Here is a 15617-nt window from a genome sequence, read left to right on the forward strand (position 1 = left end):
GATCATTTTAGGAATTTTAATGTATTATTAAATAGGAAACCAAATATTTACAAGTGTTTAAAATTAAAATTAATTTGCTTTTACTATATCAGTTAATAGATTTTTATCTATTACTTGTGAGTTTATATGACATTACAGTGAGTTTGTTCGGAGAAACTAACAGATTAAAAATATATTTATATGTATATATACTTTTAAAAGTGTGGCTTTTTTAAAATATTGTTTGATTACAAAAGTTGTTATAAAAAATACTTAAATAAATGTTTTTCCAAAAGTCAGAATTTATGACGTTTAATTTCCGTTTCTACTTTTATTTAAAAATAAAAACAAATTCATTTTTTTGTTGAGGTGTAATAATTATTCATTCTATGAGACAAATTAAACCATGAGGTTGAGTTGTTGTATGATTTAAGATATTTGAGTTGCATAATAATATCATCTATAATTTATTTTAACACGTATACTTTTTATTTTCTAAATAAAAACACTTTTAAATATTGAACTTAAATTTTTTTTAAATCACAGTTTTAATATCCGAACTCGTTCTCAAATTTAAGATAATAGTCATTAATATAAATCCTCATTTCCCCGCTAAAAGGCCAAAGTTTTCTTTTTTTCAGAAAAAAAAAAAAAAAAACTGGTTTATATGCGTAAAAATAATAATTTAACAGGGCACTTTCAAAATTCGCCATACAGCTGCTGCTTAATATACCCTACGGACGTCCAGATCCCTCCACACACGCAACAATCTCTCCATCCCTTTGACTGACAAAAACCCGGAGTTTTCTTTTTTTCTTGTAGGCGATCCGATCATCTATTTGGGTGATTTTTGTTCTATTGATTGAAATCATTGGATTTCAGTTGAGAAATCAGCTAATATGGATGAAGAGTACGATGTGATTGTGTTGGGGACGGGTCTCAAAGAATGCATCCTCAGCGGCCTCTTGTCCGTCGATGGTCTTAAGGTTTCATTTATTTTCCCTTATTTCGATTTATTTGAAGCTCCATTTTCCCCATTTTCGTTTTTCCCCCCTTATATGATATGTACATCTGGATTTATTCAGATTAAATCTGATTCTCTGTCGAATGAGTGATTTTTTGTGGGTAATTTTTGAAATGGATCTAGTGTTCATGTCAAATGATCTGATCGATTATGAATGCTTTCATTTGTTAACCTATTAAATGCCTTGAGTTAAAGATTTTTGCTGAAATAATTGGCACGATGCGGCCGGGAGCCAAATCCATTTCCTATGTGTTTTTTACTCAGGCCACGCTTTTGGTAGTCGTTTGATTGTATTTCTTAATGCATTTTTACTTCTGTTATATTCCTTCAAATGGACACTAAATTGATATTTTCATCCAAACAATTGCAAAAAATTCTTGATAGAATATGAGGACTCAAACCCTGAGGAATAGGCTAGTAGGTGATATAATTTTGACATTGGTGGCAATGATGTGAATCTGATAGGCTTTGGGAAATGAGGGGATTGGTTCATCACGTTCGGATTTGGATTAACATCATATGCCAGTGGTGTCTGATAATTTTCAGTGTCTTGAGAATAGTTGTGTTTATAGGTGGCTGCATGTCTTTGCTCATCATGCAAGTATAGTTCGACTATTTTATTTATCAAATTAACTAATACTGTTAATTAGCGTATTTCACATTTCTACAGAGGGGTAAAGACGACTTGTTATATTAACTTCTTTAAAGCATTAACTCGTTGAACTTGATTTCTCAATATACTTATTGGGATGCTTCTTCCCTTCATACCCACTTATATTCTTGTCACCTGTGCTGGAAGTTCGAAAACTAAGTTGAAAAACTTAACCAAATGCTTAGTTCATGACTTCATGTTGGGTTGAATTTGAAATCCACCACAATTACTCAAAAAGTAACTTTTTGGGACTTGAAATGTATTATCAATTGGATTTTCTAAATAAATAAAAGGATTTATCGTTATGGATTTGAAATCTCTAGCTTTAAATCTAGAGATTTCAAATCCATAACGATATATTGATGGAGTAGGTGTTACCAAATATATTGATGGATTTTCTCACAATTATTTCGAAAAATTATTTGGCTCTAAAATGGTTTAGAGATACTAATTGGTGTATCTTCCATGTTGCTCAAGTGATGCCATGCATGATCTATTTAATTTTTGCTCTTTGTAAAATTTATTTAGTTTGAAAAGTTGCTAGGGTCCAAGAATATTTTGCATTTTCATACAAAAGTAAAAGACTAAAAGCCAAAAATTATGCACTTATGTATTCATAACTACCTGTTAAATCTTATAATTCCCTCCCTCTCTAGTCCGTCTATAAATATCGAAACTATGTAATGCAGATTTAAGTTTCGTATATTTCTCGCCAATTATTCATCATCACTGCAGTGCCTTTGAAATTTTATTTCATTCTTATTGGGCTTGACATTGTTATGCCTTTCGAATTAGGTTCTACACATGGATCGAAACGATTATTATGGTGGAGAATCAACCTCTCTCAATCTCATTCAGGTATTGTTATATTTGTTCTGGCCAGATAACCTATGCCAACAAACTTCTCCATTACGCTTTCAAGAATTTGAATGGAATTCTCATTTTCAATCATCATTATTATTGGCTTTTTTATGCAGCTATGGAAGAGGTTTAGAGGGAGTGATAAACCACCGGCTCACTTGGGTCCCAGCAGAGATTATAATGTTGACATGATCCCTAAGGTTTTTATTATTTGTGTCTTGTTGGACGTCGTTTTGAAGATTTTGTTCCTTTAACTTTCTAGCGATAATGCCACTATGACTCTTTCATTTTCTCAGTACATTATGGCAAATGGTGAACTTGTGCGAGTCCTAATTCACACCGATGTTACTAAATACTTGTATTTCAAAGCTGTGGATGGCAGTTTTGTGTACAATAAGGGGAAGGTATAAACAGATTTTTTTTGCTTAATTCTTTCTCACAAGTTTATGCTATCAAGATTTTCTAGAATTGTTGATTCTGGTTGGATTTTGATGTAAATTTAATGTAACAGATTCACAAGGTGCCTGCAACTGACGTGGAGGCCCTCAAGTCGCCACTTATGGGCATCTTTGAGAAACGACGTGCACGAAAACTGTTCATTTATGCCCAGTGTTACAAGGAAGATGATCCTAAAACACATGAAGGGATTGATTTGACTAGAGTTTCGACTAGGGAGTTTATTGCGTACGGCCAATGACTTTACATATATGTTATTTGTTATCACTCCAGGAACTCTTACCTGAAGACACATACACACATACGTGTGTGTGTTTTGTCCATCTTATATTTCAAGGATTCTTTTGTTTGGTATGTGATAAGATTCCGTATGGACCTGAGTGGAGTCTGGCAACATACGTTCTTATGTCATCTTTTGAGCTCACTAGGCTGGATCATATAATTTGTACACTTAAAAACAAAAAGTTGCAGTGGGAGCATCGAGAAGTTTAGTATCAAAGGGTTAACATAAATAAGGTGGATCAAGATGTTATACTTTACAGTGTTGCACGCTAGTGATTATGTTATGCTTACTAAAACAGTAAATGAGGTCAAGTTTATTCTCAAGGAACTCTTTGCTCTGTATTTGAATTTGTCAAGATTCAAACATGAGAGTTTCTCTGCAGTGTTATCTCACTGATGCTGAATGCATTTCCACAAGTTTGTTTATGTCTTGTGTTTGGTGGGATCTTTTTACTCAAGTGTTAATCTTTCCACGAACATTTTTCCTTTAAGCATTATGAAGAACCTGCCTTCGCAGCATGATTAATATCCTTATTGTGAGAAAGAAGAAAGATATTTTAACTTACTTTTGAACTGATGCATATTTCCTCGATTCTTTATGTTTATTTAACCATTCTGGTTACCAATGAATATGTATGTACTCAGTGCTTTAAAACTTGGAATACCTTCAACTTGTTCTGAGGCGAATATATTGGCCTTCTGACAGCAAGTATGGTCTCGATGATAGCACTGTGGATGTAATTGGTCACGCATTGGCTCTTCACAGAGATGATCGCTACTTGGATGAACCAGCATTGGATACTGTGAAAAGGATGAAGGTAATTCTAACGTGGACCTCAAGAAAGTTCAGTTCCACTTTCTTTTTCTTGTGCTCTTAAAAAGGTAATTGAACGTGGGACTTCTGATGTCCCTTTCTGAACTATCTGGTTGTGTTAAAGCTTTATGAGGAGTCGTTGGCGCGCTTTGCTGGAGGATCACCATACATCTATCCATTATATGGCCTAGGAGAGCTTCCGCAGGTTTACCACTTTATTCAGGGTTCATGCACCAATATTTTTCTTATTAAAAGTGCAATTGGTTGTGGATGATGAGATCTTCACTTTGTCTTTTATCCTGAGAAAAGATTATTCCCTTTTGCATTCTGCCTCTTATCTTATTTTCTTCTCTCAGATATTGTCTCATGTTAGCTTCTTTCTCTGCTACTTAATATTTCCAGGCATTTGCCCGCCTTAGTGCTGTATATGGTGGGACCTATATGCTGAATAAGCCCGAATGCAAGGTAGTTTACTTAATGTATTTCTCTCTTCTGCACTCCACTCGTGGCTCTGGTCTATGACCCAATTCCAAAAGAGTCAACTTACATAGGAATCTATTGTGTACATATATGGGAATGATGAAAGAAAATGATACTGAAATATGGTTATTTGATGTTTCATTAAAGATTGACTCAGTTGCAATTTTACTCTCTAACTACCAAATTGTGCTTGCATGCTTTTATCTTTCCCGTTATTCTGTTGATAGAAAATCTTCAAAATGAATACATTTCTGGGTGAAAACTTTCGCTTGGAAATATACCAGTATGAATTTGTTGTTTTTAAAAGTTTGGGCTAGAATTGTTGGATGGTACATACACTGAACTTGTAATTTATCTATGGTAGTTTTTGATTACATACCTCATAGAACAAGACTTTTGATGTTTTACAGTTGAGCATTTACCTTCTTTTGGTGAGAAATTCCATTTAACGTACCATTATAACGTGGGGATTTCTAGAACTAGTGGTACTGGTGTTTTCATAAAACGTGTTACATTAGTTTAGTTTTCTTTTTACATTTTTTCCAATTGGTCATTCTTTTGTTTCTTCTATTTTTTGTTAAAATTGGTGGTTATATGTTTTCTTCAATTGCAGCTACAATTTACTTTTTTGTTAGTATCCTGCTTATCATTGAGTATGATATTGTCGCTCCAGTTTTTATACCTTTAGCTACTGTGTGTTGCGTTTCTTCTTGGTTTTCTTGTTTTTTTCGTTATTTAATGTGATTTAATGTTGTGACTACTGACTTTCAATTGGTCAAATGTCAGGTAGAGTTTAACGAGGAAGGCCAGGTGATTGGAGTTACATCCGAAGGAGAAACAGCCAAGTGCAAGAAGGTTGTATGCGATCCTTCCTACCTTCCTAATAAGGTAATCCTCTTCCTGAATTCGAGTTGGTCCTAATAAGGTAATTCTCTTCCTGAATTCAAGCTGTACCAGCTTCAATTTGTACTGATCTCGTGCTGAACCTTTGCATGTAATTTTCTAACATTTTGCCCTTTTGAAGTTCTCAGTTATTTATATCTAGATACATTTTCAACATCTAAAAATATTTTTTCCTGGAAAGCAATCGTTTTGGGAGTCTGTCTTAAAAGCCAAAATTTCCGTTTTTCATTTATCTAGAAATGATATGAATGATAAATAGGTCAAAAGTATTATTTGAAAGCTTATGTTTCTGAAGTAACAATTGATAGAATAGACTATAGATTAACTTTTTTGGCTGTCTCTATTTATTGTTTTATCAAAACCTTTCCCCCTTTTGGCTATCTGTTTATTTCATACATCTGTTTTTCTTCTTTAATTATTTTTAAATATTCTAGTATTCTTTATTATCAAAATTAATTTTCATGTCAGTTTGCTTTATAATTTATAATGTTTACTGAATTAGTATTCATTGTATAAATTTAACCATCTAATATATTTAATATATTTCTAACTATTTTTATTTAATTATGAAGAAACTTATTTAGAAATTAATATTCTGCTAATTTGAACAATTAAAAATTGTGTATATCAAATATTGATATTGATTACACATTTGTATTTTCCGAGAAAACCGTTACAAAACATTGAAAATATTATACTGATATATAATATTTGACTGCCAACTATTTCAGATCTGGTACAAAAAATAAGATTTAAACTATAAATCTAGAACAACTTTTTTTATTAAAAAAATTTGCTATACATGTTTGGTCAGTTTGTAATAAAAAATACAATGTACCATTATACGTGTAGTCACAGGTTAGGAAAGCCAAATCTTGTTTCAAACATAATTTTATTGGATATACATGTACCATTATGACATAATATAATGAGGCTTTTACAGGTGAGGAAGGTTGGCAAGGTTGCCAGAGCTATAGCTATCATGAGTCACCCCATCCCGAATACCAATGATTCTCATTCATCGCAGGTTATTCTCCCTCAGAAGCAGTTGGGCCGAAGATCAGATATGTAAGTAACTTTACTCATGTGTACATATTAAGATTTTTTGTTTTCTAGAGTAATTGTACCTGTGAGGTCATGTAATATGTTTCTTATTGTGGGAAAATGTGATTTTTTTGTGAGCTGAGTTTTTTCTGTTGTCATGTGTGATTCACTGTAACAATAATCGCGTCGTGTTAAGGCACTCTCAGAGACTCAGACAGAATTTTCTGATTTTTCATTAGAAGAAAAATAATGGTCTGGTGTGCATGTGTGTTTGTTTGTGGGTGGTAGGTGAATTGGTCCTCAGTTCTTTGTGGATTAGGTCTGTGGGAATGGGTCACAGGGGGAGTTTTCTTGGTTTCAAGGGTGAAGTTCTGTAGTAATATTTCATGTGATAATGCGGTCAGTTGTCACAGTGTTTTACTGCTGTTGTATGTGGTTGAAATGTTATTATGGTGTTAGTTCATGGTAAATATCGAAGTAGTGATCCGTTTGGAGGGAATCCTCAAGACTGAAAAATGATGTCTGTATTTGTTTTGCTGAAATTGTGCATTTTTAATAAATGTCATCCACAAAGCATGATTGTCGATCTCATAGTTATTAAATGTAGAAAGGCAGAGGGGTGTGGGGAAGCCCAATCTAATACCTAGATGTGACCTCTTTTCGGATGTGTGTCACTTAAAATGGTAAAGGCAGTTTTCACAATATTTTGTATACATTAAAGTTATAATGTGACGTGATAGTAATTCATATTAATTTACTAGTGAATACTAGTTCTCTCTTGTTGTTCACTTGTTTGAAAAGTACAATCAAATGTTGCATTATATAATCATCTTCACCTATATATATTTTAGAATATTATACCCAAGTGTAAACGCCTAGACTACAGGTCACTAGTGCACCTTGTTCTTTAGTTACAAGTGAAGAAGTTGTTAAAGCATGGGTGCGATATAAGTTTCGTTTTTCTGCTTAATGTTTCTATTAGGTACCGCAATGAAAAGGTTGTATGGGTTGGTAATTTATTGAACAATGTTTTATTTGTTCCCATTAAGGTTTAAAGTACTAGTTGGTGTAGAGCATTGTATTTATTCGACCGTTGAAATAGGAGGTTATAAAATCATCGCAAAGAAGTGATGGTCGATGAATGCGGGAAGCTAATGGTTGCAATGAGTCTTTTATTAATGCAAATTTGGATCTAAACCGCAACCAGTGTATCTCCTATAATTTGCTGGGTCACCGTAAAGATGACTTTTTGAAAGCTATTAGAAATATTTAACGATTGTGCAAGTGTGATAATTTTTTTATGACATAAATCCAATCTCTCCTACTTTTTATTCCTTGGAATTTTGATTTCCTGTGTTTTCTGCTTATATACTTGACTGACTTTTATAAATAAACTTGACACTTTGGGATAATTTGCAGTCTAGCTGTTTCACTTACCAGTTTTCGGTTTTAATGTTTTACTATAGTAGTAAGTGCCAACACTTTGGTTAGATTATGCATTTACGATAAGATGTTACTTTTTGGTCTACAGGTATTTGTTTTGTTGCTCTTACTCGCACAACGTTGCTCCAAAAGGGAAATATATTGCGTTTGTGTCGACAGAAGCAGAAACCGATCACCCTGAGACTGAACTGAAGCCCGGTATTGATCTTCTTGGACCCGTGGATGAGATTTTCTTTGACACCTATGACAGATATGAACCAGTCAACGAGCCTTCTCTGGATAATTGCTTTATATCTACAGTAAGTTTCTAGCAAATTTTGTTCCTGTTCAAGTGCTTGATATAATATTTCTTTTTCTTGTTTGTACACTAATTCAACTCTATGTGACAGAGTTATGATGCCACGACTCATTTTGAGTCCACGGTCGTGGACGTCCTGAATATGTATACCTTGATCACTGGAAAGGTGAAACTTCAAATTCCCTACTTCTGTATTTAACTCTAATGTTAGCTTTTCAGTGCTAATTTTAATTTTATAAACAGTCTCGTAGAAATTTTGTTCCCTGATAGAGAAGTTTATATTTTATGTTAAAGCACTAGTCGTAACGATACTATACTAGTGTACTGAAGCTGGTGCTTGATACCAATTCTCTTCTGGATATCACGATACACATTAAAATCTGTGAACATCACTACCTGTCTGATTGAAAAGCAGTAGAATCATTTTATCATCCTCTTGCTGCAAGGTTAGCATGTCTGGTGGAACCCATTTAAAATATTAAAAAATTTGGTAATCATGACGTTAGTTCCTAGATCGACTCCACTAAACTGTTGTCTCCTTTCTGGGATGAACAACAGGGAAAGTTTCTTCTGACAAGAATGATACCGCTTCATACTGTCTTGGATTCGAGTTCCACTTGTGTGGGTTGTTTAGGTAGATAGAAATGGTGATTGATTTCTTTCATATCCTCTTTCAGGTTCTTGATCTTAATGTGGACTTGAGTGCTGCAAGTGCTGCAGAAGAGTGAGAAAACTGTTGTTTGTATTTGCACTCTTGCGTGCTAAATTATCCCCCCCCTAAGCAAAAGCCTGTGATGAAACTCAGTTTTAAATGTTATTGACCTGAATGTTTTTGTTGGTAATTCATGCTATCTGTAACTCAAAACATTTGTTCTGGTTGCCTTGTTTTCCAGTAAGCCCCTAACTTTGAGATTATTTTAGATTTTAAAATCAGTTAAAATAAAATTTATTTTAAAATATTGTCGTTTACTTTTATAACATAAAACCAAATATCTTGGTCTTCTAAGAAAACAAAAAGATTCGCATAACAAAATTATGTTGCTTCCACGAATGATACTTATGAAGCAATTTAACTCAAATTTCTAAATACTAGTAGTAAAGTATGTGCGTTGTACGTGGATAATGAATTTAAGTATACTATGAACATTGATCTTAAATTTGCAAACATATGCAGATATGTTTTTTTTCACAAATCATTCAATAATAAATATTATTTCACAGTTTATCTATTATTTTAAACAACATGGTTTAATTTTTTCAATTTTTTGTATGAATTTCGAATATTTTGGTATAATAGTTTTATTATATTTTTCTTACTTATTTCTTCTATTAAATTCAACAATCATATCTAATTTCTATGTTCTTTAATCGTCAGATTTTATTTTGATTAATTTCTTTGATGTTTGCATGTTTTTTTTTTTATGGTCTTCTTATTTTGTTTATTTGAGTTAATTTTGATTAATCTTTTTGATGTTTGTATATATTTTTTTCTATGGCCTTCTTATTTTGTTTATTTGAATCGTTCAGCATTCGGTTTAACCCCATTTTATTTTTCTTTGTTTAAAAAGTCTCACTCGATTTCTAAACACACACACACACACATATATATATATATTATATTTTGCATTAAAACATAATTAAGTGTATGAATTAATTGTTAATGAGAAAGAATGTATGTCTGAATTTTGAAATATAATGAATAAAAAAGCTGAAAAAAATGAAGTGATTAAAATAGATGTGATGTATATATTAATTTTAAAATTATTGATAAAATTACTCGATATAAAAATTAAGAGAAAATACATGAAAATTCAAGAGCAGATAATATATTAGGAAAAAAACTATCTCAAAGTAAGAGATGTAGATAGATATTTTATCAGAGAAACAAAAAAAAAATTCAAAATAATTCATAATCAGAAAAGTCCAACCGTATGTCGATTTACCAAATTTATAACTTGTGGTAACAATGCTTAAACGTGAACTCAAATATTTTAAAATCATACAGTAGCTCAAGCGTCACGTTTCGATTACTCTATCAAGCGAGGACAATTATTATATCTCAACAATTGCACTCTTTGTAATGAATGAGAATCGAATTCGTGAGACTGACTATGATACAAATTGTAGGACCATACATTTGTCGTTTTACCAATACGATAACTGGTGTTAACGGTGAAACTCAAATATTAATTTAAACGGTATTGTAATCCAATCGTCATTGTTCGATCAATGTATCCAACAAGACAATTATTGTATTTCAACAATCTCACATTCAATAATTACACTCATTGCCATATATGAGAATTGATCTCATGACTTCGTCTCTGATATATATTAATTGTATGATCATTCACTTTCCATTTTACCAAAAATTATAACCGGTGGTAACAGTGCAACGTTAACTAAAATCTTTTAAAACCATAAAGCAATTCAAACGTCACGTTTCAATGATTCTACTTAATATGAACAATTATTGCACCTAAAAAATCCGATATGGATGTTATTTTACATTCCAAAAATTATTTCTCTAAATCAAATATATTCTCACTGATCAAATAATTTCATCGAACACAAAGTAATTTTAATTAATAATAATTTAAACACAAATATTAATTGCTGGGGTGACAATCCTATGCCCTCATCTATGCTCCATTAAGTTGCAATCATAATAATAATGCACAATGAATTGGTAAACATAATTTAGTTGACTCATTAAGTGCGTAATATTAAATAACAATTTTGTTACTTTGAAATGTGAAAACTAGTTTTTTATGTATATAAATTCATCATATACAATGATAATATGTAGAAAAGCAGAAAAATTATTTTTTATGTATATAATTTCATCATATACAATGAGAAATTAATTAATAGGTTGAAAAGAACAAACAAAACAACAAATCAATATATATATATATATATATATATACATATATGATGATTCGTAGCAGAATAATGCTAACACAATCATAATTTGTATTATGTTTAGAACGCAACTGAAAACTAGGAAAATAATAATAATGAGAAATTTAATTTTAAAAACATTATTATGTAAAATATTATAATAACACATAATGGATCATAAGCGAAATTATTAAATCATTGAGCTACTATTTATTTAATTATTATTTAAATCAACTTATTGAAATTTATCAACATTTAACATTTTTTTATCATCTACATAAACATATCAAGAGCTTAATAATTTTTTTGATTTTAAATAATAAAAATAATTTAAATACATAAAAAATTCTTAAGTTCCTAAAAAAATATTTTATAATAATAATCTAATGTACTTGTAATAATTTAATAAAGTTGAAACATATAATAGAGTTGAAGAGTTCATAAAATTTATTAATTATATCTGAAATATTAAACATTTTATTAGAAATTTTCAACTTTTTGCTTTTTTTTTACCAGTCTATCTATATAAAAATACAAGAGTTTCACAAATTTATAGATATTAATTAATAAAATAATTTAAATTGAATATATAAAAATTATAAAATTCATAAAAAATAATGTAACGTGTTTATAATACTATGAAAAACCGAAAAATAGAGTTGAAGAACACACAAATTTTATTAATTATATTTTAAAAAGTAAAGCAACCATTAAATACAAATATTATAGTTATTGTGAAATAAAATTGGTGGACCATTAATGTGCATTATCAATGACAAATTATGATTTAAATTTTCTATGCATATAATATTTCCAACAATGTTAAATAAAAACAATAAGCACAAAAAACACCCGCAAACATTAAAAAATATATATAAGAAAAAATAGTGTCACAAAAACAAAATGACATATTTAAATAAAAAAGTATGATGCTTCTTGGTTCATATTTAAAAATCAACTTGTTATAAAAGTGATGCATTTATATGTAAAATAAAATAAAAGATAAGATAGAAACATTAAATATTCATTAGCAATCATGAAAAAATCAACTCATTTTAGCAACCAATTTTAGTAACAACAAATAAAAACCATCGGTAAATTAATGAATTCAATATGTATTAATGTCCAATGTCATTTAAGATGGACAATGAATTACAAAAAAACAAATTAAAAAAATATTAATTTAATTTGTTAACTTAAATGAATAAGGATATATCAGAAAATTCACAATTAAAAGTCATATATTTACACGTACGATTAACGATAAAAGCAAGAAGCCCCATAAAGATATTTTTTTATAACACGTCTGCTATTCCTAATTTGCTATCACTGAAAATTTTGTTTTAATGTACAGCAAAAGCATATAGAAGAAGTTCATCACGAAGAAATCAATTGCATGCTTGAGCTTTTCCTTACAGTACTCAAAATAACTATATAGTATATACTGAATACACCAATAGTATAAATTTATGATGTCATTTTTAAATATTAATATTTTCTTCAAAAACGGAAGGAAAAAAAAAAGATGCACCGAGGATTTTGTTTCCTATTTCGACGTATTTTCAGTTAAATATTTTTCTTCCTTCTTCCATATCAGTCGAGTACTAGAAAAATATGGGATTTTCAAAGATTGGCTTTAACTTTTTGACAAAAAAATTTCCATAATTTTTGGACATGTAACGATGATGGCAAATCGCATCATTAATTTGAATAGAAGATTTCATTCCGCACTTTGTCCGAATTAATAATATCTGAAAACATATATAAGATAATCGATTAAAGACAGCAATCCACAAAAGAAATTAAGCAGCAAAGTAGTCAAAAAAGTTCTAAACAAACTCTCTTTCACAAAGATATAAATCCACCAGTTAAATAGTATACAGCAAATACTACAAGCACACCAAACATCTGTCGTCCCTTTAAATCACAGTATAATACTAAAGCTTCAGACAGGCACAACAATTAGTTCACATACATATAAATGTAAAAGATATCATTGAATCAAGAGAGTTTCAAAAGCGTACTGAGTCTGTCTCGGATTCTAAATCAAACAGGATTAACTAGTTTCAGGCAGTACTGTTACGAATGAAACTCACCTTTAGGTAAAGGCCCTTTTCTCCTTCCATGAACTCGCAGATGCAAGTATCTCCCACTACAATGTTGTTCGTTCGGAGAAGGAATTTCCACTCCCTAGTGTACCGTATCCGGCCATCAGTCCATCTTCTGTACTTGGCATGAAACTCTCTCCCATGCGGATCGACCAGTAGCATCTGTGGTTTTGGTAGATCAAGTTTGTGTTCCTCCACCAAGGGTAAAGGGATAAACTGCCACCATGGAATTAAAGAATCCCATAATGTAAGAATATATGAGTAAGTATTAATGACATTGTATTCATATATAATGTTGTGATTTGTGATCTTCGTTGCGTCAAACTTACCAAATCATTAGTTCGTTTTGCTCGAACTTGGACGACAAAATGAGGATTGGTTGGTTGTTTAGCCAATCCCTTCTCAAATATCTCAAAACCACTGTATCTCGGATATAGGGGTGTCGGAATTTTGCTTTTCCTTTTCCTTTTAGCGCTACCGACTGCAGCTATATAGAGTAGAAGCATTGTAAAGATGTTTAACATAGTAAGAAACTCAAAAAATCAGGCCAAATTCTTCAAGAAATGAGAGAGGTAGAACTTGCCATTTTTAACTTGCTCCACTTTAATTTCTTGATTAGGCAAGTAAGCAGCATCCTCTGTTTCATCATCTTCACCCTCGCTTTCTTTAGATAAATCATCTTGTCTCTTTGACGCATGATCATCATCCTCTATTTCATCATCATCGTCATCTTTGCTCTCTTCAGATAAATCTTCTTGTCTCTTTAATGCACGACGATCCACCTCCTCACGATCATCCTCCTCATCTTCTGTCTCGTCATCAATATCCAATGACACAAAAGCGCCAGCTCCTTCGGTTTGGCGTCCATTCGGCCCTAGCACTTTGATATCGAACAAATCTTTTTCAAAATAGTCTAATACCAAACTATAACGACGCATGATCTTGTTATCCTTGACAAACTTTTCCCAACCATTTGTGAAATACCAATTCTCTCCAACTTGTGCTGTCTTTACAAGCCACAAGTTGAGGTATCGGTCTCGAAAGAATATCTTCTTTGGCCAAGATCCTCCAACCCAATGCATGAAGGATAATGGAATTAGCTATCACATGACAAAACTTAAATTAGCCACTTTACTAGATCAATGAAAAAGAAAAATTCATGTGATTTAAAATACATGCAAATTAAACATAAAAGTTTCAGTTCTTTTTTTATTTTGGCTCACATGATATTTCTATGCTTTTTCACAAGAAACATTGCTACATTAGTGAACTACTTGTGGTACAGTACTAATTAGTTTTTGGTGACTTCCATTTACTTTTGGAAATAGGCAAGAACTAATTAACTGCAACTTGTTTTGTACAATATTTGCTGTCTAAGTACTATATTCTCCAATCTTTTTGAACAAGTTCAATTGGTTTTACAACATTTGGAATGTTAATTAACACAGTAGGCATGCATTAATTTGTTTCCATTAGTTTCGTCGCGTCGTTTTAGTTCATAACCAAGCCAAGTAATATACCTTCATACAGTTTATGGTACATAGATGCAAAACAATTAGTATACCTGTGTTGCTATATTTTTTCCCAAGGGTACTGCAAGTGATAAAGTACTCACTCTAAACATATTACTAGAAAATGAGAATTAATCCAATGCAAGCAATTCATTAATCCATTTACACAAAAGATCATAAATTCATGATGAACAATTAAGAAGCTACTTATACTAATGCTGCAACATTATTTCTTTATACAAATCAAAGTGATGAAATAAATCAAACCAGATCTTATTTTTAAGTTAAACCATCGATATATATCGCAGCCACCATGTATATATGTTTCATCAATTATCTGTATTAGTATTCTGTTAAATATGAGACTACTATAGTAACTACCAATTTTGGTCCAAAAAATATGTCAAATTTCTTCCCCAAAAATACCCTTATAATGAAATAAAAATGTGAATATATCATTTCATGGGAAGAAATTATTCCAATGTTGTTAAATTTCTACAAAAAAAATATTTATAAACAAAGTTACTCTTGAATTTTAATGTACATAAACGCTATAATTTTAGCAACTGTTTTCGAAAAACCGTCGTTAATAATATAGCGGAAGTTTAAACAAACCATGATTGATTTCAACGACGGTTTTATGACGTCGTTAAGTTAAAATATGGTTATACAAAAACCGTCGCAAAAATAGCTATGCTTTGCCCAAAAACCGTCGCAAAAAATAGCATAGCCGTTCTTCGTTCTTTTCCGTTGCAAATTAGGGACGGTTTTTTTAAAAAAAAAAATTCCATGGCAATTTTTAGTGAAGGTTTACGACGATGGTTATTGAGACGCGTTGAAAACCTTCGCTATCATTAG

The 15617-nt window shown here is 31.2% G+C and overlaps 2 protein-coding genes across 2 annotated transcripts; one reads left to right on the top strand and one right to left on the bottom strand.

Moving 5' to 3' along the window:
- Positions 1-668: 668 nt before the first annotated feature.
- On the top strand, positions 669-9110 carry LOC142542273 (guanosine nucleotide diphosphate dissociation inhibitor 2-like). The gene is made up of 13 exons (XM_075648829.1): positions 669-965; positions 2451-2513; positions 2633-2716; positions 2813-2920; positions 3028-3200; positions 3961-4072; positions 4193-4273; positions 4471-4533; positions 5335-5436; positions 6395-6519; positions 8027-8237; positions 8328-8402; positions 8914-9110. The coding sequence occupies exons 1-13, from the start codon at positions 879-881 to the stop codon at positions 8962-8964; spliced, it is 1335 nt and encodes a 444-aa protein (XP_075504944.1). The 5' UTR covers positions 669-878; the 3' UTR covers positions 8965-9110.
- Positions 9111-13044: 3934 nt separating this feature from the next.
- On the bottom strand, positions 13045-14330 carry LOC142541318 (uncharacterized). Its single transcript, XM_075647873.1, has 3 exons — positions 13832-14330; positions 13578-13735; positions 13045-13464 (listed from the first exon to the last, which is right to left on the bottom strand). The coding sequence occupies exons 1-3, from the start codon at positions 14328-14330 to the stop codon at positions 13207-13209; spliced, it is 915 nt and encodes a 304-aa protein (XP_075503988.1). The 3' UTR covers positions 13045-13206.
- Positions 14331-15617: the final 1287 nt, after the last annotated feature.

This window comes from Primulina tabacum, chromosome 4 (genome assembly GCF_025594145.1).
Source record: "Primulina tabacum isolate GXHZ01 chromosome 4, ASM2559414v2, whole genome shotgun sequence".
NCBI classification, from domain to species: Eukaryota; Viridiplantae; Streptophyta; class Magnoliopsida; order Lamiales; family Gesneriaceae; genus Primulina; species Primulina tabacum.

Bases quoted from the DNA above. Each gene is read 5' to 3' on its own strand.
- LOC142542273 (XM_075648829.1), top strand. From the start codon at position 879: ATGGATGAAGAGTACGATGTGATTGTGTTGGGGACGGGTCTCAAAGAA. The intron at 5,437-6,394 runs GTAATCCTCTTC...AGGCTTTTACAG, and splicing joins CTTCCTACCTTCCTAATAAG to GTGAGGAAGGTTGGCAAGGT. The intron at 8,238-8,327 runs GTAAGTTTCTAG...TCTATGTGACAG, and splicing joins ATAATTGCTTTATATCTACA to AGTTATGATGCCACGACTCA.
- LOC142541318 (XM_075647873.1), bottom strand. From the start codon at position 14,330: ATGCATTGGGTTGGAGGATCTTGGCCAAAGAAGATATTCTTTCGAGAC. The intron at 13,736-13,831 runs GCAAGTTCTACC...TACTCTATATAG, and splicing joins AGTGGAGCAAGTTAAAAATG to CTGCAGTCGGTAGCGCTAAA. The intron at 13,465-13,577 runs GTAAGTTTGACG...CCATGGTGGCAG, and splicing joins CAAAACGAACTAATGATTTG to TTTATCCCTTTACCCTTGGT.